The sequence below is a fragment of the Rhipicephalus microplus genome, chromosome 1, assembly GCF_043290135.1.
Source record: "Rhipicephalus microplus isolate Deutch F79 chromosome 1, USDA_Rmic, whole genome shotgun sequence".
Taxonomy (NCBI): domain Eukaryota; kingdom Metazoa; phylum Arthropoda; class Arachnida; order Ixodida; family Ixodidae; genus Rhipicephalus; species Rhipicephalus microplus.
Window position 1 is genome coordinate 247,958,732 of NC_134700.1, and position 27,376 is coordinate 247,986,107.

The window sequence follows — 27,376 nt, forward strand, 5'->3', positions numbered from 1 at the left end:
AACATGCTGAAAAAAGCTAAAGTGTTAGTTACATCTAAGGAACAACACAAATGTGTAAATGACAAGCAGTAAAGTAGATGACAAAGAGACCAGTAAGCAAGAACTCACATTCTCTGGATCCTTGTTGAGGCACGCTTCAACAAACTCCTTGAACTGCTTGCTGTAGTTTCCCGTCAGCTGCGGAGGGTTGTTCTTGGGAATCAGGAACAGGACACGCATCGGATGCAGGTCAGAGTTCGGAGGCTCTCCCTTTGCCAGCTCAATAGCAGTAATGCCCAGACTCCAGATGTCAGCCTGCAGTGAAAACATCAACAAAGTGTCTGGTTTGCCTCACTTGAGTTTCAACCATAGTCTCACTAACGCTGCAGCAGAGATTGCCATGGGAAAACATGGAAAAGTTAGTCAATTGTGATAGTAAACAGATGGCATTATAAAAGGTTCTGGAGCTAAATAGCAGCACTGATTGTAGTTCCGAGAGCAGGGTAAATGACGATTACATCCTTCCCGGCTCCATCAGAAAGAAGCTATCAATGAACTTGCTCAGCTTCACACTCACTAGCAGATCATAGCCACCAAGCAAATGCAGCAAGTATTGAAGATTGGTTGATGGGACTTAATGTCCTAAAGCAACTCAAACTATGAGCGATGCTATAGTGCTCCGCATAATTTTAACCGCTTGTGTTTTATAACATGCACTGACAATGCACACTATGTGGGCCTACAGCATTTCAGCTCCACACTCTACCCACTGGGCCACTAAGGCAGGCTTCATGGTTATTAATATCCAAGAAGTACACTCATAATAAATCAATGAAGAGTATGTGGCATAAGGAAAAAGGGCAGCATAAGAAAGGTATTCTAATACAACTAACGAAGATAACACAAAGACACTAAACTAAGGTGAATGATGGGGTGAAGCAGTTTTGAGTGGTCACAATCTGTCTGATGGCGACCACTCATGAACTGCCGTTGTAAAAGAGAACTAAAATCCGAAATAGAAAATCTGCATTTACCCACCCACCCCAACACCTCTAAGTGATACTAGAAGGCCCATTTGTCATTGAATACATGTCCTGTTGCCAATGCTATAAATAAAACAGCACAGGCATGTCAAATAAAATAGATGTTCAGGAAATTACGAAGGTTTGAAATGTTGAGAGATCGTTGATAAATTGCTGGAACGAATGTTTCGACAAATGCACTTGCTTTCGTAAGGCAACAAGTCCATTCGTCAAGACAAGTCCACTTGTCAAAATGTTTGTTTAAAGGGTCCTTTAAATGATTTTTTCACATACCGTTTTTGATTAGACCGCTTCTGGAGCGAATCATCGGCACCAAAATTCAATTGGAACACCCCTTATTAACCGAGCTAAGAGTAATAAATAGGTGCCCTCCTCCATTGCCCTGCCTTTCACCCTCAACTTTTCCTTCGAGTGCTCGGACCTAAGCTCTGCCTTCCCAGGGCCTGCGTCCAGATGTGACGTAAGAGAACGCTTGCGTAAGCCAATCAGATCAACAGCCACGGTGACCTTAAGTGGCCAGAGCATGTCCCTCTGTGAATGGGCGGCTGAAATCGCGTTTGGCTCAGTCACAGCGATGTGCAGCGATTCGCAGATAATAAATAAAGCGTTGTAATAAATTTCACAGTTTACGTAGAGAGCTCAAATTGGTTTGTAAATGACCCTTGTGACTTGATCTACCGGCCCAATGTGTTTGTACAAAATCGTCAAAACTGTTTGAGGGTCCCTTTAAGTAAATTACTATGTTCCACCAGTTTTCATCATAGGTTATCGAGAGTGGGGTTGTATGCGCATGTGCAACCAAGTGTCTTCAATATGTAATGCCTCGGCTCATGACATGGAGTGGTAGTGTAGGAGGGGGCATCTTGCCACTCTCATTGCCCTGCATGCCCTTCGCTCATTCTGTAGTTGAGACGATATGTTCCCTCCTTCCTCTTTTGTGGGGAAACTCTTCTAGCCCCAAGAATAAGCATCACCGTTTTGGGGGCCTCTCGGTCTTAGTTTTTAGCAGGTGTGACTGGCCACGTTTCAACCAAGCCATGAGCACCACTGCCACCATCACCCCCTACACTGCCCGGGTACTCGAGGGCTAATCACTGTACTGGACGAAAGGGCAAAAGTCACGCAAGGTGGGCTGAGCAGTTTTCTCTCTTTTGATGTGTGCTTGCTATATGTTAATTGTTATTCTCCTCCACAGTAGTTCAGAACACTCTGCCCCTGGGGTGTTCTTGTGTTAACTGAAAACACTACTGTATTCCTTGCAACTGGCAGACCCGAGGTGAGTCCTCAGATTTGTCTCTGTCCCCACTGGCTGGAAACCTGCTACGGTCGTGACTATCTAGGGAGCTGCAGCCACGACTGTTAGGGCTGCTGTTGGGCCAAGCATGAAGCATTTCCATTACACGTTGAATATAAACGATCGAAAATAGGCAGCTGACTACCTCGTAGTGTACTGGCAGAAGGGGCACTACCATAACAATTCGCGACTCAAAGTGACACACAATGCTCAGATTAGACTGACGTGACTTGCACACTCACACAAAAAATGACCGCACAAAAATGGTTTCAACCAAAGAGCTTAAAAATTTTTTTGGAATGGAAGCTTTCCCAGTGCCTGACTGGCAAAAATGAAGCCACCTTTCACCCTCCTTAAATCTCAGTAAATGCTATTTCCGGGTTGTGCCCGCTTGCATATTCAGTAGCTTTTCCCTGTTAATTTTAGTGTTAGGTTAGCTAATCACGAATTAAAAGATTGCTGTTGCTGACGAAAAATAACAGATCGGAAGCAGTACTTCGTCTCCAATAAAAATTGCTAGTACTTAGGCTACTTGACGAGACCAGTAACACAAAGCCGCACGTTGAGCAGTATCTGTCCGGACAATTTGTGGGAAGAAAACGGTCCCTTTTCTCTGCTAAACGCCAAGGTTCTATCGTGCCCCTGCTAAGATGGCCGCTGCGGCCGCCCGCCATCTTGGGGCGCCGGGCCACGGCTTTACAGTCCAGCAGGCCGCGGGACACAAGAACTCCCTGCCGACATCTATGCGGGAGCCCAGTCCACAAAAGCACCGGGCGCGAAATAATAAAATTTTCTCTGCCTGCCCTTGGTTTGAGCTCGGTGCTGTCAGGCGACGTCTTCCCGAGAAGCGAGACACTTTCGCTCCTCTCGCGAAACGCCACGCGCTTGGAAAGGAGCGCTCGAAATGTTCCAGGCCAACGAAAAGCGTTATGCGAAGACGAGCCCGTAGCGCCCACTCGAGCACCGCACACCACGGCGGCTGTCGTAGGGAGGTGTGCGCGAGAGGTAGAAACAAAAGTACGGCGACCTCGTCAAGCGTAGCAGCCGAGACAACCTCCCAGCCATTTACGACGAGAGCTATGCGCGGTTTCCGAACGTGACGAGGCGGGAAGTGTGTAGAAAAAATATATGTGTAACAAATTACTCTTCTGCAGCGCCAAAAGAAACCGCCCTACAGCAAGCACGCATAGACCCACAACCTTAAGTGGCGCCTAGCTACTAAAGGCAGGCGCGTAGCCAGAGAAAATTTTTATTCGTTGGGGAGGGGGGTCACTTCCTCGATTTTTGGAAGGGACACTCCCTTGAAATGGCCATTTTCCGCTCTCTGTGCCATGGAAGAAAACAAAAAATTCGGGAGAGAGGGGGGCGGAGTCGGGCCGTTACGCCCCTGGATAAGGTACACTGCCGTGAAACCTGACCGGGACGGACTACTTGCACTTGAAACGCTGCTACATAGTGTTTTCAAGGCGCTTAAGAGTGAAAATGGCTAACATACCCATACTGCGCCAGTACGCACTCACGAGAATACATGTTGAAATTCATAGCGCCTTCCTCTTTAGTGTCCCTTCAAACAGCAACCACGTTCACATTTTGCATTGTGAGTTATAATTTACCCACGGCTGCAATTCCCGTTTAGCACGCATGCAGTGATCTATAGCGAGTCCTGTGGTTTACAAAGAAAAAAAAACTTGGGACTTAAACCCTCAATGTCCGAAGCGGCAGGCAGTGTCCTAATGCGAGACGGTGGTCCTCCGTCCGTAAGAATACGAAACACATTCACTATTCAAGCAGCCGGATACAGCCTGAAAAACCGATTACGCCGGCACCAACTAGGCCGAGTTAATTCTCACAATCTGATTACACGTCATTCGTGCGCGGCAGCTTGTTTTGAAGTACAACAGCGGCCAACTACGCTAAACAATTCACGTACCCCGACAAGAAAAGAATAATACAAAAAAAAACCCTCTTGGAGGTGCACATTAACGATGGCGCAAGTGTGCGCACTGCCCAGACACACCGCTGCTGCCAGCTACCGTGCGCACACGCTAGAAAGCAGAGCGCCATTAGTTCCGAGCCGACAAATCAGCACAGGGTCACCTTTGCGCAAGGCCCATTTTTACACTGCACCCAATCGCGAACGCGACTTCCGCGCAAGTCCGTTATGCTGCCGATCGGCCTCAATCATTCGAGCGAAGCACAGCACGAACGTGTGGTTCGTGATGAGCTTGGGACACCTCTGGCAGCGTATACGAGCTTTCATATCTTACAACCGAGCCTCCGAGACATCGAATGGCGACAAGCGTAGACTGCATAGAGGGCGAGCAGGCTATCTTTTAAGAAATTAAGTAGATCTCCCGCATTGTAGGAATCGACGTCACGCGAAGCAGTCAGCGAGAAGCGCTATCTTAGCCGCATTGTTTAGCTTTCAGATAACTGTTGCAAAATCGATCAGCACCGTCGTGTGAATTGAGCGGTTGTGCGCATCATATCAGGCACATCGACTACACCAGCTGTGACGCCTGAGAGCTAGCTTACGCTCCAACGTAACGTTGGCACTGACGTTAGCAGCGCTGCACGCAACTGATGTTGAACAAGCATCACCACCACTGCTGATGTAAAACATTTTATTCAGATCTGTGACCCTTATTGGCTGCTTGCTGAGGGTCGTAGTAGCACGCATGCCTCATTTGTCTGCTTGTGCGATGTGCACAATAAAAGTGCCGCCATATCGACGAAGTGAATGATGATGAGTGGGCGAAGCTCTGGAGGAAAACCTGGTAAACCATGAATCTTCCGTACATTTTGCCTACTCGATTTTATTACAATGCTCCCCCTAGCGTACGTCGCCGCACTAAATCGAACGATTGCCTTCCACCAATGACACGTGCCATATGTGACATCTTTCCTATTTTATAACATCTCGCATCTTTCATCATCAACTATGAGCTCTCATAAAAGTTTCAACTGTTATTTTCGCCGTTCCTGCGTTCATACAAACTATATACATGCAATCACGCGCAGCGCATACCTGCATACCACGAGTGACGCGAACACGCCCTACACGTCATGGCCGAGGGAGAGGGTTCCATACTTGCACGACAGGCTCGTCATGTTGTTCATATCATACCTTAATTTGGGGTGTATATAAATGTCAAGGAAACGGCGACGACAAGAGCACCCAGTCGAGGGCGGTTAGATGGATAATATACGACAAGAGATGCATAATATTTCGGAGCTCTCTATCTTCTGAGTTCTTAACTCCACAAAACACAGACGAGGCCTGGGAACATTTTCGAAAACCCCCGACAAGGAGCCCCTGTTTTCGCCCCGACATCGGCGACGCGTCGGCGCTCGTCACATCGCCTATTCGACTCCCATTGTCCCGAGCGTCTAAACTGCAGGGTGTGGTCGGAAACGCAATTACCGTCGAAAAACAAAGAAAGAGAGACGTCCGCGCGGCGAAGCAACAAAGCCTCCACGCGCCGCTCACGTCCCCGCGCGATCTTTCGCCGGCACAAACTTACTTTCCCGAGCCGATCGAGCGAGGACAGTCCCTTTCCTGTGCCTCTGTTTGCTTGCTTTGCTTCGTTTCGCGTCGTTTTCACGCCGGCTCCGTCGTATGCGCACACCAGAGAGCCTGCACGCGTGTACGAGGGTCTCCCTAACACGCAATCAGATTCGGCGCGACGTGATTAATGGCCGCCAAGAAACAACACACAGCCGCCCGTGGCCCCTCCCCGCCTTGCTGTACAGCCACCCCGAGCGAAGCAGTCGCTTTGGACGAAACAGCGTCAACAACAATGTTGACTCAGCGAAACGAAGGGGTTCATAAAGTTGCAACACGCAGTACTCCAGACCATTGTTGCCTGTCAATACTCGGGGAAGAAGTTGCCCAAAGGTTTTTCAACCGGCTTGTGTATACTGGTCTAAACAAAAAAAAATAATAATAAATGCGACGGCAGTTCGCGGCCCCAGTGCAGCTCCTACGAACCCTCTTCTACTACCACCTGCTTCGACTCGGTGCTGCGCCGGGTTTCTAGGCAAGTTCAAGAAGTCAGCGTTCTCCCCAACGCAAGGAGGTTATACCAGTATAAACCTCCATGCCCCAACGTCAAGCGTCCGCCAGGTTTGGGCTACCGGCAACACTAGTACCGTACTCGCTTGTCGGGTGGTTCTCAGAAAGAAGAAATCAACTACGCCATTTTTCTGCAATGTTAGCGGGACTATAGTTACAGCCTTGCGACGAAGAGCACTGGTGTTCGCATACTTTACGAGCTTTGGTGCACGGACAAAAAGGGCCCTTCGTTTAACACAGTAGGTGTTACGGCGCATTTACACCGCAAGTCTGACAATGTTTTCCGTTTATCAAGAGGTATACAGCTTCCAAGCCCTCTCTTAATGGTTGTGCCTAACAGAAATCCATGGCTTCAGTTCGCATAGTACAATATGGACATGAAGTTATTTGTTAAAACACTGATAGTTAACATTCGTTCAATTAAGCATGCACTTGAATTACCGGAGTATTTCTAATAATGCCCGCATTTTCGAGTGACCCACCACAGTGAGATTAAAAGAAAAACAATACCGCCACGTTAAATGAAGAAAAAGAGAGAAAGGGATAAACGTTGCATACTACATGTCTGCCAACTCAGAAGGAATTTGCTGCGCGAAGCAGGTGCGGTGCACGGGAAATTTCCGGAACCCTCTCATATACGGCGTACCTCATAATCGTATCGTGGTTTCGGAACGTGAAACCCCAACAGTTATTTATTGTTACGGGCGTGCGGAAACGTGCGTATATATTAATTTCAACACGCAGATAATACATGCACGGCAAATGAGGGCGAACGCTCTCCTTGGTGTTGCCTAAACAGGGATCATTCACTTTGTCAACTTGAGTAGCTGTATTATTTTAAAAAATAATATTCATCTCGCCTCCGGATGCCGAAGCCAATGAATGGTGAGAATTCCTGCAAAGAACATCTCTCTGGCACGCACGAAATAAACCTTGAATCTTTTGTAAATTCCCTATACAGAAAGTTTCAGCAATGCACAATATGCTTTCTTATTTTACGGGGGATATATCCTATAGTAACATTTGTGGCCCTGCTGCGTTGATGGCACTGATGCGCCACAAATGTTACTATAGGATATATAGTGCCACCAACGCTGCAGGTATACATGGACCTTCAAGCACGAAATCTGGCCAGAAAAATTCGACTCCATCGCATTGCGGCACCACTAACATTTGCAGAAGATATTAACATTGTTAAATTAACGATTGCAAATACAGCGAGTTTTCTCCAGGATCGTCAAACATTCCTGGTTTATGCCTGGCATGCTTGGAAAGTATACTGTCAGCCGACCACTTTAGCAAACGTTGTGAAGACGATAAAAATCAAGAACGGAATCCACTGCCCACCTTGGAGTCGTATGCCGACTGCTTGATGACCTCGGGCGCCATCCAGAAGGGCGTGCCCACAAACGTGTTCCGCTTGCTCGTCGTGTTGGTCAGCTGTCCGGCGACGCCGAAGTCGGCCAGCTTGACGTCGCCCATCTCGGAGAGCAGCACGTTGGCGGCCTTGATGTCGCGGTGCAGCTTGCGCTCGCAGTGCAGGTAGTCCAGCCCCTTGAGCACCTCGCGCAGGATGACGGCGATGTGGAGCTCGTCGAAGCGGCCCGCCTTCATCAGGTCCAGGGCCGAGCCGCCGCCCAGGTACTCCATGATGATCCAGAGGCGCGTGCCCTTCAGGTACGAGCCGTAATAGCGCGTCACGTACGGCGAGTCGCACTGAGAGAGCACCATTATCTCCTGCTGGATGTCCTCGATCTCATCCTCGGCCTCCTCCAAGTCGATTATCTTGATGGCCACCACCTGCTGCGTCCGGTTGTCCAGCCCCTTGAACACCTCGCCGAACGAACCCTTGCCGATCCGCTCCTGTTTCGTGAAGATCAGCTCCGGGTCCACCTTCTGCAAAAAAACAACGCGAAGCAGACTCAGCACGCTGACACTCGACAGAGCACCTCTAGACTTATCGACGCGAATGAACTGCAGCCGATACAGAGGTGTCACGCTCAACGTTGACCCCGCTTCACACAATATCCGCTATTGCTGTTACGCGCAGTTTAGGACTGCAATACAAGACAGTTCAAGCATCTGACCATGAGAACGCTTTTCCGATCATCGTATAACGTCCATCGGCGACATGTTATTCCAACGGAGGTCTGTTCATGAGGGAAGGACACTGCATACCTCAGCTTTTACCCTTGTAGTATCGCTGAACTCTGAAAAAAAAAAGAGAGGGAGAGAGAGCCTGACCTGCAAGGCACTCGCGTTTCCGACTGTCCCTGTTGGCGAGGTGTCTCCTTTCGGAGCAAGCTTGTCGCAAAAGGCGGCGCAACAGCGCCCGGGACACACGATACGCAGAAACACGGTACCGGTTCGGGTCGACAATGCACGAAACGAGAGAGCCACCATCTAGACGTGCGCAAAGGGTAAAAAAACCAGCGGCAGCCACGTCGCATCCCTTCGCGGACAGCGTAAAGGCTTGCCATAACGCAGCACCTGACCTATTGTCAACGGGACCGCTCCAGAGGCGGCGTCGTCGAGAAGGAGAAGCGATGACGTCAAACTAAATGAGCCTGCCAAACAAACAGTTGACACGCAAGAGGGCTTCCCGCTTACCCTACGAGCGTTTTAATTACACTGTCAGTGGTGTTGCTTCACAATGGCGCCGTCACCTGCACATACGGCTGCAGTCCGGTGCGTAATGCCAGAGTCCTTCAATGCGCGCCATTCGCATGGAACGAGGACCTTACATGCGCCACCGTTCTTGCTCGTTTCTCACAATTCCAGAAAGGAGGACACGGCGCAGACGCTTCAATCAGCGACCAAACGGCTACAGGGGAGTGAAATGACGAGCGAAAGAGACCGTGGCTGACCTTTAAGTGACCATGGAATGTCAAAGGCCAAGACGCACACCTTCAGCGGCAACGTCGTCGAGAACGGAGGAGAGACAGGCACCTTTAGAAATGCGCATGTTGCACTCGAGGTGTTTAGAAACGGATACAATACAATGTAGTGCCACGACCGCTGGCTATAGCGTCTCGATACCGCGGACGAAGAGATAGTTGTTTCAAATGAAAGCTATGCGCCATATTTTCGCCTAGGAAAACTTGTATCTATGTACTGACACACTGGTGAAATTACAACAGCAATGAAGGCAGTAATAAACATCATTAAATGAAAACAGCAACGATTTCAATAATTGTAGGAGTAGCTTTGTTAATTGACGGAAGAACTAACGTCACAGTCCTGATTGGCATTATCCAATAGGGGCAATTCGCGAAAGCCGGTTATAGAGAAATCGCGGAACTAAATTTTAGACCCCCCCCAAAGCACGTATTATATATATATATATATATATATATATATATATATATATATATATATATATATATATAGGCGATTTTCTTATATATTGCTGCGTTCAATAAATCCTCGAATTACGCAATACACGTATCAACGGCTTGCACTGACGTCGCTGAAACCACCGTGTTGGAGCACCAGCATGTGCGGACGAGACATTTTTGATGTCACATCATGGGGCAATAATGCCAACGAACAATCATATATATGCAGGCTCTTTCATTATTCGCGCACAGAGACATTCCTCCCACGTCGTTTTCTCTTGGATGCAACTTGTTTCTCATCAAAGCCGCCATCGTGGAGTTCCTTTCAGAAGCTGCGTCCGCGACGTCACGAGAAAGCCATGTATTGCGTCACCAAAGTTGTTGGATCCGACCTCACGATAAAGATGTAATTACTGAGCCGTCTGCTAAACAACGTTTTATCTGCACACGACCTCTCCCTACTGCGGCATATCAGACGCGACCTGCGATAAAGCTGACCGGCGCAAATAGCACAATATCTATAGAGTACCGCGACTATGCCGTACGGTGAACGGCTCCGGAAATGTCGACCTCCTGAAACTCTTTAATATGCATGGGCACGTCACCTCCGTCGAAATGCGACCACCACGGCTGGGTTCGAATGCTCTACTTTCGGGTCAGCAGCAGAGCCCCGTAACCACTGCACCACTGCGCACGCGGCGCTGGCCAACGCCAATAAATAGTATCTGGAGCTCTACGTCCCAAAACCACGATATGATTACCAAGGAGAACTCCGGGAATATCGAAGACCTGGTGTCCTTCAACACGCACTGACATCACCGGCCTCCCACTTGGTTTTCGCCGAGACGCGACCACCGCGGCCAGGACATTCCAGTCGGCAGTCGAGAACCGTATAACCATGCATGCATCGATCCAATAAAAGCGCTACGCAACGCGACTTCGTGATACTGGGCGCAGCTATAACTAGATGCCAGCACTGACACCATATACACGAACTCACAGAATCCTCGGTGAGAGAATCCATTTCACACGAATCAGTGACAGCCTCACGCTCCTATTTATTGCACCTGTCGTCCACCGGTAGCAGGCGGCAGGGAAACCATCACCAAGTTACTGCTCAACCGAGGGACAATTATTCTGCGCCGCGATGAAATGCAACCGGCCGCGCACTTGTGAAAGAGAGAGGGGGGAAAGCGATAAAATAAGAAAGCAGCGGCAGCCACGAAATTTCCCGCAAAGCGATTCGAGGGGCGCGCGCGCCAACCGATAACGCATCCGCGCACATTCGCCATCGAACACGTGGCCTTGGGTATATGTGGCCGTATCCCCGCAACGCTTATCATCTGCCCTTTGTCTTCTTTGACTCGATAAGCAGGCCACTGAAGGATCGATTCCGTCCAAGTTCGACAGGTGCGGCACGAAAATGTGACTGTGTAGCCGATGCGTGACGTAATAAGCGCGGGGTCAATAATAATAATAATAATAATAATAATAATAATAATAATAATAATAATAATAATAGTTTCCAATATCCCAATATACGAGACGTCGCAGTAGAGGTTCCAGAAATTTCTTTATTCTTTATTCTTCATTCGAAGTATACCTGCAGCGCCCGAAGGCGTTATAGCAGGGGGTTACAGATTCGAATAAAACGAATTTTCATTTACAGCAGACACTTGTACACTTGTGAGCCCATTCCACTCATTTCGACCATCTGGTCCTCTTTAACGTGCTCTGCAATCGCACAGTACAGCCACCCCCCCCCCCCCCCCCTCTACTGTTTCACCTCTATCGAAATGCGACCGCCGAGGCCGAAACCAAACACGAGATCGAACCCGGGGTCGAACCCACGGGTCAGCAGGCGAACACCATAACCAATCATCGACCACGGCAGACCGCACTGGCAACGACGACACGAGTTTTGAAAGATCACCAGTCCTATTCGTCGTTTCTTTTCAGCGTTCCTTCAATGACACTTTCTACCGTTTTGAAGGGCCTCTTACATCGCGACGCGATGGAGCTACCTTTCCCTCTTTACGAAATACAGAAAGTTGAGCTATAGTTGGTAAATATTCATCGTTAAAGTGGGCGGGTGTCGTGCGAGCCCCGACACAGGTGAAGAGCGCTGTCTCGTTCCCTCGACGCAACGGTAATGCCATATATTGGAGTAGGAAAACATTCCTTCAGAGGACACAACGCTTGAAGAAGAGAGTTAATTTTAAAAAGCGTTACGCAGCACTATAACAAGCAGCTCAAACTGCCACTATACCGTTCTCGTGACAAATAGGTACTTTTGTTCTGAGCTGTGTTCATTTCTTCTGATGACAAACATTTACGATGGCTAAATGAACGACAATAAAGCGATTCACCGTCTCCACTTGACAGCCATCGGCGAGCCACAAGAGCAACTGCGGGGCGTTGCGCAGAACGTGAAGTGGCGCACGCTCGAGTGACTCATCGAAAGTGGAGCCGAGCGACCCCTGAGAACGGGGTCAGTCGACCGCACCCCGCGAGTCTTCGACGAGCAGTCTCCACCCGTCAAGGCGCTCACAGATTCGACCAGGCACGACACGGTCGCCAAAGGGGCGAAAGCGCTTCGGGTGGTCAGACAGGGCAGGCAGCAGCAACGTGGCAGATAATCCGAGGGGCTGTTTCATAAATGAGGGCAAACCACCAGATGGCGTTTGCCATCTGCCGTTGCACCCGCTTGAAGAACGCCTCTAGACAACAATGCGATGAGAAGTAATTAAGCAGACACGTCGTACAGGGAACCCCCACCCGCCGCAATCCTTTGCAGAGCCGTTTACCGGCTGTATTTTGTTGGCATATATATATATATATATATATATATATATATATATATATATATATATATATATATATATATATATATATATATATATATATATATAGCACACTGCAGGAAGGAGCCTCGGCCAACGTTTCTAGATACTGACAGTATCTGAAAACGTTGGCCTCGGCCAAGTACTTATTGCATTTTGATAGCAATAATTACGGATTAATATCGTGTGTCACCCTAATAGGCAGTCACATCGGCTTCTCTGTTGCATGTCTTCGAGCAGCCAACGCGCGACTACCACCATGAAGGTACATGTTGTATTCCTTGACCAAATGCTTGCAGCTTACAGAGGTATCAGGCCGTTCATGTTAGTTACCGTTAATAAGGAAGTAAACAAACGCAGACAAGGTACACAGCAGGATGACAACTGCCCCGTGAACGAAAGGAGTGCAGGGAGTTGCGCAGGTGGTTGGGCGAGCCTTCCTATATAGCGTGCTTCGCAGCGCACTCGCCGTAGCGGCGGCGGCGAAACACCGCGGCGTTCCGATCGGGCAGCCACAGAGCGAGCCTCGCAACGCGGGCCAACCAACAGCGCTGGGTGGTGGAGGCATTGCAAATCAGGGTCGCGCGCGTGCTTACCGGGATTAGCAGCGCCGCACGTGATGACAGGTGCGCTACACAAAGTAGCGCACCAATCACGCAATGCGATAGAGACTTCCGCGAAGGGTGCCCTTCCGCGAGCGACAAGGACGACGGCGCGCTGAAGAGGCTACGAAGAAGTAGCGACCAAAAGGGAAATATATAGTGTGGGCATTTCTTATTCACTTCTTCCTTAGCCCGGCATGACCATAATCGCCGTCATAGTTTGTCTCTCGGTCCTCATCGTCACCGTGTGTCATTAGCATCGTCTGCGTACTCTGCCCGTTCGCCTTCCAAGGTCTTGCCCCGAATAAACGCCGTCGCAAACAAGACGCCATACGTGGTGGAAGTGCACGTATATCCTACACATAAAATATATGCTTACGGTACAGACTGAGCGGTGTCAATCGTCGGTGAGCATAGCGCAGCGCAGACTTCACGGATCAGCGTTATGAAATCGCTCCGGGCGCCCCGACGCGTCGTCTCGTGGGAGGAGGATATAGAGCATCGAGCTCCACCGAAATTAGAGCTCCGCGCCGGGCATCGAAGCAGCGTCCTTCGTTTCCAGCCGAGCACAGTATCTACTCAACCACTGTGGCCACATCAGAAGGAATAGAAAGAGAAACGAATTTCAGCATATCCACGGAGTGAATGATGATGAGTGGGGCGAAGCGTCCGTCTGTCTGTATGTCTGTCCATTCGTCCATCTGTTTGTCTGCCCGTCCATCTAGTGAACACTCCAAGTACCGCCATCTCGCATCTTTTCGTCATATAATTATCATATGCAAGTACCGCCATCCAGCGGACATTCTAACGACTAAACGAAAGGTGGTTACTACTACTACTACTACTACTACTACTACTACTACTACGACGACACGGAACATACGACCCACGGCGTACGGTGCTTCGCCCCTAAAAAAAATTGGCCGCGTAGTGCTTAGCTGCAAATGTCGTCGAAAGACGATAGTCTTCTGCCGCCCGTTACTAAATCAGGCCTGGTCTTATCCGCGTGAGATATGGCGCTGCGTGAGAGACGGACGCCATCTAGCAGTGGCGTTGGGAAACACGATGTTGTGCAGAACCCAGGGCATAGCCAGGTGGAAGCACAATATCGTCGGCAGATGGCTTTTTCGCGCATGTAAGCATCGCATTTTCGGCGCAGCCTAAGAAAGGCTAGGGTCTCTAGAATTACGTATCAACATATTTTCCAGTAAAATAACATATGTAATACTTACGTATTGATGTTCACAAGTATGAACGCAGCACTAGTTCAACATGGCTGGCGTTTCAGCCAGTTGGCTGAATCGCGTGAGTCGGCGTGACGGACGGATGGACGGGCAGACAGACAGACCAAATTTTTTGCGTTCAGGTATCCCAAGAAAGACAATCGTCGTTAAAAGAAGACATGTATTAAACGTCGTTACGGTGGCATGTGACCGAAACTTCCAGGGTCGCACCACCAAGCAGGAACCGAAGGAAAAGGGTACACACGCAAGCCCAGGAAGTGCGCATGCTAATTTCGAAAAGCAACGACAAAAATAAAATAAACAGAGGCTGGTGGGAGCGAGGGAAAGAGAGGAGGCGTCGTTACGACGTTTCCTTCCCAGCAGTGGCATGCGTCGAGCATGTCACATAGTCGACCGGACTGCGCATTACAGCAGCGGCTCAAGGAAAAGAAATAAATAAACATAAAAAAAGGAAAACACGGAGCTCGGCCCTGCGCGGTCCACTGGTGCCGGGTCAAGTCAGACTTCCGCGAGCGGGCCTCGACTACCGCCAGGGCTGCCTCAACCAACGAGCGTCTCGTTTCTCCCATTCCGCGTGTTCTTTTGTTCTTCGCCGCCTCGGGGCGTTCAACGCATGCGCTCTTGTTACACTACGAGGCGATCACAGACTTTCGCAGAGAAAGCCGCCTTATTCTTGTTGATAGCACGCTCTATAGTAAGAACCTAGAAACTACACGGCTGGCAGCTGTTAAGAGACCACAAGGACTTCTTTTTGGCTGAGTTTGTGCTTACAATGCCTAAGTGCATACACTCGCCTGCGGCGCGGAATACATTTCATAAAAAAGGGGGCGAAGTGAACATCGCCCACTTTTTCACGAAATGTATTTTAGGCTGCAGTTTAGCAATCTGAGATACCGCACACATTAATGTGTAATAATAATAATAATAATAATAATAATAATAATAATAATAATAATAATAATAATAATAATAATAATAATAAAACATCAGTGAACTCTGGAAGGAGATACGACAAGGTGAACATTCGTCGCACATAGGAGTCCGTATACTAATTTGATCACGGAGAAATTCACCCGACACACGTTTCTTCGGCTGCGGGAAACAACAAGGGGAAGTCGTACCCACTCTCACGGCACCACGCAGAGAGAATGTGCTCTAAAATTTGGTAATGCATCAACGTGACGTTGAACTACCGTGCTTTTCTCAGTATATTACGTGAAGGCGCGATGGAAAATGCGACACGTTCCCATGGTACCAAGGAGGCCATCAACTCTAGGCTCCCTGCTCGCCTTGCACCAAGCTATCAGCAAGAACGCCCCCTGCAACTTTTCTTTAAGGGGCGAAGCTCCTCTTAGTCTAACCTTGTCCTGCGTCAGGCGCAATCGGCAGTACCTCACAAGCCGCGGCGGCTCATGCTCGTCGCATTACAGACAGACGGACGGAAAGACAAACAGACAGACAGACGGAAAGACAGACACACGGAAAGAGAGACAGGCAGACAGGCAGACAGACGTTTCATGATTCACTCCATAGATATCCTGTGATTTGTTTTTTTTCCACCTTCGACACCTAGCACAAAACAGTTCAGAGACAGGGACACACAAGTACGCAATACCTGAAATTGTACGTCTAAACATACCTTACAAAGCCTGCGAACCATGACATGACAGTGTTAAAATTACCAGTGTCAATCGTGCTGAGTGATCAGACCCACCCCAAGCGGACACCCTGACGAAATTCTCTCGCCCGCCTTCCTGAGTCCTTTGCAGGGCGCAGGAAAGCGGTAATGGGAGTCCCGGTAATGGCTAATTATCTCTCTAAAAGTTATATGAGAGGGGCGTTCTCTTCCTTTTCCGGCCTCTGCCAGTGCTGTGCGGAGGTGGCTCACACCTACCACATGGTACGGACATGCCAGCTCAATCCTCCTTTCACCCGAACCCCACTCCGACCATAGAGGGCTGCAGGTGGGAGACGGCCCTGCTCGGCTGTCAGTCGGCCCAACAAGCCATGGTCTGGCGTGCCAGGACAGCGGCCACGACCAATGGGGTCCCTGACCCACTAGGGCCTGGTTTCCTTTGCAACCTCTCTGTATTTAATAAATGTTTACTACCAACACCACCGTGCACCACCGCCTTGAGAAGTGCACAGCACGCATATGACCAGCCCGGCACAATCATGATAGTTTTAACTGGGACCACGACAACAGCACTTATTTATTGAAAGGATACTTATTTATTTAAGGAAAGCAAAGCAGGTGGGGTCTACACAGTTCAGCAAAAACAACCTGATAAGAGCTAACTGATTAATACTTGGAATGGAGATCGAATAGAGCGACATGCACAAGAGAACAAAACAGCAAACATCAAAGGACAAGCGCTCCGGTATTTTTCATGTCGTGTCCTATGTTATGTACAAAGGGGGCGGGGCGAGGGGTCAGGGAAGGGCGCCCCTCCTAATCATCTGAAGAGGGGCGCTAATTCTGAGCTGCACCTTTACCGACCTTTACTCAGCCAGACCTTTCACATCATTTCTTTAGTGCGCAGTGACAATGGCGACCGAGGACCCCTTGATATTATATTCAAATAACTATTCACTTAGTTACTTTACCCACAGAAACCAGAGGACCAATGGCAGGCCGTTGTGAGGTGCACGTCATCAGTTACTGAGGAGGTGGTGGGGGGCGATTCAGAAATGGGGGGGACTGCGAGAACATGTCAAGTGACAGTTACCGCATGCTACGCCGGACAAATCGGCGCACATGTTTTGGGAGCGAAGCGGCAGGTGATGAAGAGGAGAAGGAAGTGAGCGCATGCCAGCTCATAACTTTTTTTTTTTTTGCGACTAACGGGAATTTTTAGAGTTTAAACACTTACGCCGTTAAAATCAGAACCGTTCTTTCAAAAAAATTGAGTAAGAAGTACGACGTTGTATGCGTCTTCAATTTCTTGGCCCCGTGTTAAGTAAGCCCCTTCGTTCAAGTACTGCGCATTTCAACCAACTCGGCCAGTCTGCCATAAGTGAGCGGACGTCGATTGAGCGGAAACTAATAACGCCTAATCAAAGTCAATCATCGACCTGATCGACCTCTGCAGAGCTCTCTGGTCAATGCTGCTTGCGATGGCGCTTCAGATGCAGACACGCTCTCCAACGCGACCATGTATGCATGCAGTCGTGGCGTTCGCAAAGACAACCTGCCACAGGTTTTGTAAATGCGGGTGCGGCGAAGGACGTGCAACTTTCTCCCTATCGCGCCATCTGACCTCCTCGCCGAGAACCAACCTCCTCGAGTCGCATACAGTGCACAGAGCAACGCTATACATAACAAGCAAACGCATCGAGGTTGTCGCTACCGAACAAGACGACCTCGCCACGTCCGATCTGCCGCCGCACCGACACACTCGAGAAGTATAAAATCAGATTAAGAAAAATTCAGGAAGCTATGGCGGGAGCGGGAAATCGACGGCTGCCTGTTGTTACGGATGCAAAACCGCCGCGAAAAGCGAGGAACAAGAAACGAGGGTTATCCAAGAGCGAGATCCGTGCGTTTGGATAACAAGGCATCGTGTTCGACAACGGGCGCGCTTTTTACTGTGTGCGGCAGCTTCCTGGACGTTTAGGGTAGTAAACTCCTTAAACAATTCGAAGGAGACAATCAAGCTTGATACCGAGAGGCTTTGCAAAGAAAAATATAAAACATGTGGGACAACGAGAAACGGGGCCACCTATTAGGATTTCAAGGTTACAGAGCTATCCCGTGAGATGACAAACTAATGTCAGCGCGATCATTTTGTTTTCTTTTTTCTATGCCAATCAGGGGCTACGAGTGAACTTCGTTATACGATGACACAGAATCTATATATAGATGCGGGATCATATTGCTGCGTGCCAGTGCATGGAGTTAAAGAAGACAAAGCAGATAGACTGGGGCGAGCTAATCTGTGTGGCTGGCGCTGCTCGCTTAACCGGCTGTAAATACATCTTTGACTACCCCTCCGAGTCGGTCTCCTTCTCGTAACGTATTTGGTGGAGGTGCCGGCTGGAAGTGCCGGGTGGTATTTGGTGGAAGCCCCAAGAAACGAACTCCGGTACGTACAGTACAGGCAGCCCGGACGCCTTCGTTGTAAAAGTTGCAGTTGTTACCTGTAGTCGGGTAAATCCTATCTGCACAGAATTGTGTACATTCCTCGCTCCGGAAAAAACCGAGTCCAGCAAACAGGCTTCTCGGGCCGTAGCGGGCGCCGGGACAGGAAGCTGCGCATGTTCGGCGATAGAACGGAAGCCGGCTTATATTGGTTCGGAAAAGAACTCGCCGCTGGTCGCCGCTCCCACGGCGGCGGCGGCGCACACCGCGACCAGTGCGAAAGGAGCGGCATGTACATTCGGACACCTCTCCGCGCCATTGTTGTTGTCGTTGCGCTCTCACGACAGAGCGCACGCCGCAGTCGGCCTAATGTTTTTCTCCCACCAGCACACATTTGCCATTCACAACGGCCATCGACATACTTCTTCCGTAGACGATGCCTTCGCCGCAGGCGATGCTGAGAAGCTAACTGTCGGGGTGTTGTGTGTCGGAACTTGTATTCACCTGCCAAATCACGCAGCAGAAGAGAGAGACAACGATCGGCGCAGGAGCGTAACGTTTAGAACTTCAGAAGATCTCGTGGACGAGTAAGGAATTATTCCTGCCGAACGTAAAATGTCGAAAGGAACTGTGGCTCAACAAACGCGCCACTGTAGCCCAGACATAGGTGCACGGTCGGTCATGCAAAAAAAAAGCTCGCCCAGAAATACATCATATGGAACGCTAGACTCGTGTAACACATCTGCTTTCCCCGTATCCCGTCAGGCTGTTTCTCCCCGTACACTTTTCCTGTGGCTGTGACAATCGCACGTACAAAACGCAGGTCTATAAAGGCACGTTAACGCCTGCGACTAGCATGCGGTCACGCGACCGAGTTCGTCGCAAATGGCCGCCAGTTCGAAATAGTCGAGCGACCGGTGCTACATATACACTCATGTGTGAATGAGTCAACATTTTGCTATATATATAACCATTATAAGGCAACTAGCAGCCGTAAGTCCCAATACAAATTTCCAACACGTTTCCATCACGTTACGCGGAGTATACGAGCAGCCACGTTTCTCGTCAACCGGTCGCGTCCAACCAACACAAGCCGCGGCGACACCCATCCACAGTAGTGGCACGGGGGGACGCCGCGCCACTCGGGCGTCGAGGTCGACCACGTGACGGCCCCCCGCATACCTCCGCAGGGCTTCATCGCGGAAGCGATAACGGCGAAGCCCGCGGGCCTCGCGCCGATAACGCCTGACGCAAGTCGACCGACCTCGAGGGCCGCCACATACGCAACGCCAAACCCCCCCAGACACGCCGCGTCCCCCCCCTGTACATCGACACCGCGCACGCTACCGCTGCTGCAACACTCTCGGGGTTACGCATATACGGTGAAGAGCGCTGTCGGCGTCCCGAATGTTCAGTCGCACGTAGCCTCCTTCGTGCTATTTCGCTGGTGAATCAAGAGATACAACGTTTTTATTTATGAAAAAAAAAAGGAGGGGGGGGGGGTAGGGGAGAACATTATTCCACCCAGTTGTGGCATTCACATGAGAAATTCCCGCAATACAGGGATTCCTGCGTGATGCGCGCTTTCAACCAGCTCGATCCGAAATTATGATTACTTTTCAACCCTTGGTAATTAGATCCTTTACCCAATTGGGCGCAAGAAACAAGCACGAAAGAAATTAGTACACACGGATTGCGCTATAGTCCGTGTGCGCTCCTTTCTTTCGTCCGTGTGTGTATATAGCGCCACGTAAAGGTGCTAAAAGATGAATTAGTTCGAAGTATATAGGCCGGCTCGCAGTTTAGCTCCTTGGTAAACATTAATCCTTTACAATACAGAACTTCCCTCGCAGTTGTCTGCTCATACGTCCCTTTACCGCCAATTTAGAGGCCTGTCCCTCGCCGAGAGAGCTTGCGCTGAAGTACAACAGCATAAGAAAATGCGCGCGTGTACACACACACGCAGCACCGGAAGTTCGTGTAGCGGAGGAGGCGGCCTCTGGCTCTCGCACAAGAGGTGCGACGAGGGCGTGCGCCGCGGAGGACACGAAACCAACAATAGAGAGTTTTAGTACTGCGGAATGGTGCTACGTACGCATCACGCAAGCGCCTTGCGTTACGGGGCGTCGTTTGCCACTAATCGGTTTTTAGTACGCCGTAGTGCCCGCGTACGTAACAAGCGTGAAGCGTGTTGCGTCATCTGGTAGATCAAAATAGAAGCACGTGTTGTTGACAGCCAATGTGAGCCAATCCAAGTGTTATAGCCAGATTATGGCCATATTTTAAGCCACAGAGCCTGTCGGTGCTTGCCTTCGATGCCGCCATTTTGCAAAACGAAGTCTCGCGCTGTCGCGAACTTGTTCGAGAGCGGCGCGATCAGCTCATACGTACGCACGCACGCATCTCATGCGTGCGTACGTAGCGGTCTGCGCATGCGCACTACGCAGAACGTGGCGTCCTTACGTACGCAACGCCGCCACGTACGCAGCGTACGCAGTACTAAAACTCTCTAATGGCGAATTACGCTGCGCCGGAGGCAAGCGTCGCGCCAAGCGCTTCCAACGGCGGGAAGCGGACGCACCCGTGTGGTCACAGCAGCCGTAGGTATGCATACGTGGGACCGCGTCAGCTGCACGCAGTCCCGAGGCATGCGGACGCAGAGTGGCGCAAACGCAGGACGTGTAACTGCGCAGAACGAACGCGTCGCGATCATTTGATGCGCAACAGGCAGCTGTGCGTCAACATGTTAACGCATTGCTTCGCTGGAGCTCCTTTTAACAATACTTACACAGCTAATGAAAAGCGCGAGATATACTGTCCAGCGAGTACGGCAGATAGACTATATATACGTAAGCGGAAGGTGTCTACAAAAGCAAATTGAGCAATTCGTGAAATTCCGAGAATTAGCCAACGTCTGATTACAATTTGCCATGAAAGTATTGCCCACATGTTCAAGCGATCTGGATGGCGACACCGAACCGCGATAACAAAGTTTGCCCTGGTAATTCTGCTTCTACACATTTAAAACGGGGTAATTTAATTGTAACACTTTGCTGATTGATGTCGCACTGTAAAGCATGAGGCGGTTAAGACGCAGTCACCAAAGAAAAGCGGCCAATAAATCGACGTGATCCGTGAGGGGACGTGAGACACACAAATCTAGCATGAGACGACGTCAAACGCACCGTAAATGTGACGTACAACATATTCGAGTTCTTACCACTAACTCTACCACAAGCGAGAACACAGCGAAACACGCCGTAAGGCTGCTAACGCATACTCTGAGACGTGCGCGCACGGAAGCATGCCCGTATAAGCCGCGAGATTGTCGACCAATTTTAACCGCATTAAATTTACGGCAGCCAGGGTTCCGAGGTCCAATTTCAGCTGTTTGATCTTTTTTTTTTCATTTTTGCAATATTCACGGCATAGTCCAGTTTGAAGCGGACATGAAACACTTTAGTCCCAAAAGAAGCTTTTATTACGTGAAAAAAAAAAAACAAGAAAAAACAATATACACACGAAAAATGTCTGCAAACTCGAACATCATGAAAGATAACAGGGATGTCTGGGAACTGGCGATCGAAGATAGTTTTATTTTTATTTTTTTTCATCGAAGTACAGTCGCGTTGAGAACGCGTGAGATGCGGTAGCTGCCTCGCAAAACCATGCTCGCACAGAAGGCGTTGATGCACGCCCGTCCACGCGGCTACGCTCTACAAATCCGGCACGAGCTGACGCGGGCGGCCCGCTTCGCACGGAAAACGGCCAGGCAGCCGAGAAAAAGGCGCCTGCGCTGCTTCCGGAGAAGCCCGGAATGTGCGAGGGAAAAGGAGCAAGAAAGCGGCACGACGGATGCCTGCCACGCAGCCGGCTGTGACTGCGGGCAGGGAAGACGAGAGAGGGAGAGAGAGATCGTGCAGGAGCGTATACGAGGGTCACCACGACGAGATCCGAACAGTGGACAACACACACCGCGGTACTACACAACGTTCATAGGCGTAGTACCATCGCCCGTGCACCGCTTTCAAGAACACCAGAGTGCGTCGTCGTCAGCGACAGTTGTCATTCACCCATGGAGCGTTTACGTGCAGAAAAGCACCATTCAGAAGCAGAGTATTCTGTTTGAAAAAAAAAAAATGCAACTGACCAAAATGTGTGAGACAAGAGCACGAACACAGAAAAAAAAGAAAAAAAAAGAACAGAACACTTTTTGTTCTCAAATTCCTCGCTTCCACTACGCCATCTTATGCTGAGAAACATTCGAGTTAAGTGCCGTTCAGTTATACCCGTGCCACACGGGCAGAGAAAATGGCATTTACCCCCGAATGCCTTCAGATTTATTGCCATTGATATGTGGGGTTTAACGTCCCAAAACCACCATATGATTATGAGAGACGCCGTAGTGGAGGGCTCCGGAAATTTAGACCACCTGGGGTTCTTTAACGTGCACCCAAATCTGAGCACACGGGCCTCCTTCATTTCCGCCCCCATCGGAAATGCAGCCGCCGCAGAGATTTATTGCCATTCGCGCGGTGCCACACAAGCGAACGAAATGGCATTCGTCCGAATGCCATTCGCCACCAAATGCCTTCGCCAGAACTCAGTTGACTGAGAAATGCCTACTCTCGACGACACAGCTCGCGAAGTGCGATTTACCTTAAAGTAAATAAAACAAATCATATTCAGCTAAAAATAAAACTTCCCGTCTTTTATTTGCACTAAACTTTTAAAAAAGTGCTTTGAATGTTATACGAAGATCAGGTTGAAATGGTTTAGAATTAATTGAAGTTCAATGTCCTGAAGCTCACGCATAATATCGTCTCTGCTCCAGAATTATTCGCTCTTGAGCACGATGCTTTGCACGGAAACACACAAGTGCTGCCGTGAAAAAATGAACTCTGCGAACATCTTCTGAGAGATGCGACAGGTGCGACGCGACAGGCGCCATTTTCTAATTACGCTGTGGATCTGACTAGTGTTGGCTTAGGTTGCTACGGTCGGCTGCAACGTCGTAAAACAAAGCAAGAAACTACAACTTAGGGCAGCGTAATATGCTTATTTCTATTTTTAATAATTATATGATGTGTATGAAGCTTGTAAACGCTTGTTTATTTTTTTATTGCTATTCCCCCATTGCTCACTTGGAAGGTGCTGCAATCGACATCATCAAGTCAAATGTCATTCGCTTTGGACGTGTAGCAGCGTGGGCGAAACAAATGTCATTCGGGAACTGAAAGCCTTCACCACCAAATGCCATTTTTTATGCCCGTGTGGCACGGGTATTAGTCATGGTCATAAGCTGTATAAGGTGGCAAAACGGAGCGTGTTCTCAACGACCAGGACAGGACGCAGTGTAATAGACGCGACATCGCCGTTCCGTGTGCAGTCCATAGAGACGTTAATTTTTAAAGCGAAAGCCTTAGGTGTCTCATGAAAGTGGCTGTCGGCGTCCGCTTCAAGTGATGCAAACACAACATGTATGTCATCGCGACCTAACAGGTGTTTATCACCTGTGGCGACACCGCACGACATAGTCACTTCGTAAAAGTTGAGCCGATCTCACAGGCAGTGTTGCAAGGCAACATTAGGGGCACATGGCTTTCGCGTGCGGAGATCGTTTGGCTGTAGCGCTATTGTTAAATTTATTGCCCACAATATATATTCCTACGGTGCGCCGCAAATGAACATAATACGAAAGAGGACGATGTTTAGTGCGAGCTCTTGCAGACTGGGCTCCATATTGTATGTCTGCCTGTTTATCTAAAGTAAAGGTATTTTTCAGACGCCTTCTCTTCGTAATATATATATATATATATATATATATATATATATATATATATATATATATATATATATATATATATATATATATATATACACTATTTTTCACTATGCTCCATCGTACAGGTTAATGTACAAATAACAAGCCCGCAAAACTCGTGACATGGATGTTCATTACGAATTAATTGAAGCTGCTAGGAAAAATATAGAAAAGTACGATTTGGCAAACTTGGGTTTAATGTTATGACGCGAGTTCCCAGGGAATAAAAATAAATTCTGGAGCAACCCAAATCCTTGAAATAAGTATATTGTAAATGCACAAGCGTAGAGTTTCCAAAAATTAACTAGATGGGACCCTCTCGCTGCGATCGTTCAGCGACCATGGGTATGATGGATAGTACACATATTTGCCTAGTCTTCGTACTTGCGGGCGGCGAATCGTACTTGCGGCTTCATTTATTGCTTTGTTTCGGTTTTGTTTTGAAAGAGATTCAACCCTTTTGAACTTCGCGACCCGATTTGGAAAGGTAAGTGTAAAAGAATAAGGTGGTGAAGCACAACCGCTGAACATTTGCTGAATTTCGTTTCGTGAGAAAACAGCTCCAAGCCACACGAACACACACGGAGCCAAAATCAGACCAGAAGCACGAAGATTAGAGAAATGTGTATACTACCCATCATTCCCATGCTCGCTGAAGCGCCGTGCGTTGCAGCTCTCGTAGACATTAGCACGAGAGTTCCCTCTAGTGCATATTAGGAAACTATGGGCACAAGTACGTCGTCATTCGTGTTGATTGATCGTATTGAACGGTTTAACTGTTTCTCATCGCAATGCTTCGGCGATCTCAGAGGCCACGTAGAAAGAAGCGCGCGGTTGAGACATGTTCCACCAGATACCGCAGCGACCCCACCTGCTTTAATGTCCCTAAAACAGAAAGAACTAAAGTAGCGCCAACCACGCCCCATCGTCTCTGCCTCCTCTCTCGCAGCTGCAGCAGCGCCCCTACAGCGTCCAGCAAGAAACTACGGACACTGGCACATCCTCACCCGGCGTACAGGGGAGGTTAAGCTTTAGATGAATGGATGGATTGATATGGCTATACCTTTAGATCGGGCGGCGGCTTACGCCACCTAGCCGTAATACTTAGTGAACCACAAACTAGATTTATGTTTTTATTTTCCATTTAAATATTGAAGTTCTGGACTGGTACTTTGCAGTGAATTTAATTTTCACTCATGTTTTGATTTTTGCCACCAATCAGATAAACTCCCTGTAGTTATTTCTACCCGCTTAAAGTCTATTTCGCACTCCCTGTCCCTAAACCCCAGTGCTTTGAAAAACTCTGCACCATCATCCTGAACTATATAGGGTGAAGCCCTTAACAGAACGTTATCAGGTGTTCGGTTTAGCTAAAACCCCGGTTAAGCCGGTGCAGCGCCTCCTCCTCGCCGGTGTCGTCGTGAAAGCGAAAGAAAACATGCGACCGCGGAGAGACGAAGAGGCCGCTTGCACTACCAAGAATACCAAGCACGGGAGAAAGGACGAGCTTGCACGTTGACACGAATGGCACTACTTTAGTTACTTCTAGGGACTTCAAGCTGTTCACAAGCATCTGCTTTTACGAATAATGAATTATTTCAATTATTTCATTATTTATCTCAACAGTCAATTTTCTCCGATACTTACGCTCTGATATTGTATGTATGGCCAATATAAACCTTAGCTTGAACCCCAACCACTGATTTCGTATTAGATTCATTTTTTTTTAAACACGTTTTCCGAATGTTCGTAAAGCCGGAAATAAGTGCTCCACCAGAAGAGCTTGGGAGAGAAACACGAGAGAAAGACAAAACGTGGCCACGGTGTTTCAGTCTCGCTCCCAGGCAGCATCTGGGTCCGCTCGTGATCCGCGCTGCAGGAAGCGACTGGCTTTTTAAAAGCAGCGCGAAACTACTAGCAGCTCCCAGTCGTGAGCATAGTACGCGAGAGGGGGGGGGGGGGATTCTCGTACAAAACGGTTCTCATCCTGCGCTTTATTCACACGCCGTTTCTGCGGCGAAATTACGAGAGGCCGCGGATGGGATGGGTCAGCCAAAGCAAGTCTTCCTCGTGTACGCCGATGCCTCCTCTTCAGAGTTGGCCGCTCCGCGTTTTTAAACTGCTGCGAACGGGATGAGATGATCCCTCACAACTCAAGGCTGCTATACGTTTCGGCAGCACCCCCCTTACCTTCACTTATCATTTCTTTTTCTAGAAACAAAGGTGCCGTGCCGACGGCTCGATTTAGAAGAGGTGAGCAGCGGAACGCTTTCGTAGGCGGCAGCATATGTTTCACGTCATGATGATGATGTTTGGTTTTTTGTGGCGCAAGGGCCATTTGATGGCCAAAGAGCGCCAAATCATGGGTCTAGAGATGTGGACAATGATTGCGGTAAGCGGCTGTATAAGGGCCTTAAAATTCCTCGCGCTAAGGCGGGTAAAAACATAGAAGCAATAAAATCATGACCATGTCATGAAAAGGTGTAGTTTCAATGGATGACGTGAGTTTGTGAAAATTAATGGTGGACATGTATGGCATTAGCAGAAGTGCCTCGTTCGTTCACACCCTTGCGCCCAAGGGCCGTGAGGCAAGTGCTTTGTTGAGCGTAGCCACCGGAGCGAAGACCTCCCTGGAGAGGTCGTGCTACGGGATGCCCGGGTATATGATATTGAAAGGTACGAACTTTTCTCAAAAAAAGCTAACAGCGATTTATGTGTTAAAAGTGGTTCCCTGCCGACGAACATTGCAGGATGAAGTGGTATCTGTAGTCGGTAGGGTAATGGAAAGTGTTCTCTCCTACGCGCGTCTAATTGTTTACACTGGATTCAAATGTGAAGTATAGTGAGTGCTTCTCCACAAAGGTGGATCAAATGTGTATCAATTACTTTCTCGGTATTAATACCGTTCATAGTGCTTTGCGCTCACATTCCGTCGCTAACGGTCGATGGGACAGTAAACATACTGCGTAGCTTACTTGTTGGTGTACCATGTAGGCTGCGCCTTTCGTGTCAGTTACTCGTAATATTTGTTACCCCTAGTTTTGCTGTTCCAT

At 48.9% G+C, this 27,376-nt stretch overlaps 1 protein-coding gene across 6 annotated transcripts in view; it reads right to left on the minus strand.

Annotated features, from left to right (window-relative positions):
• The window catches only part of GckIII (Germinal centre kinase III), a 120,982-nt gene that overhangs the window by 16,899 nt on the left and 76,707 nt on the right, over positions 1–27,376 (minus strand). For 4 of the 6 annotated variants that reach the window (XM_075892699.1, XM_075892704.1, XM_075892689.1 and 1 more), the window contains exons 2-3: positions 7,739–8,287; positions 109–294 (exon numbers count right to left, since the gene is read on the minus strand). In XM_075892699.1, coding sequence (XP_075748814.1) covers positions 109–294; positions 7,739–8,287 — 735 coding nt within the window. Of the gene's footprint in view, positions 1–108; positions 295–7,738; positions 8,288–8,635; positions 8,826–10,729; positions 10,851–27,376 lie in introns of those variants that run through there. The other 2 variants (XM_075892681.1, XM_075892677.1) reach the window with 2 other exon arrangements.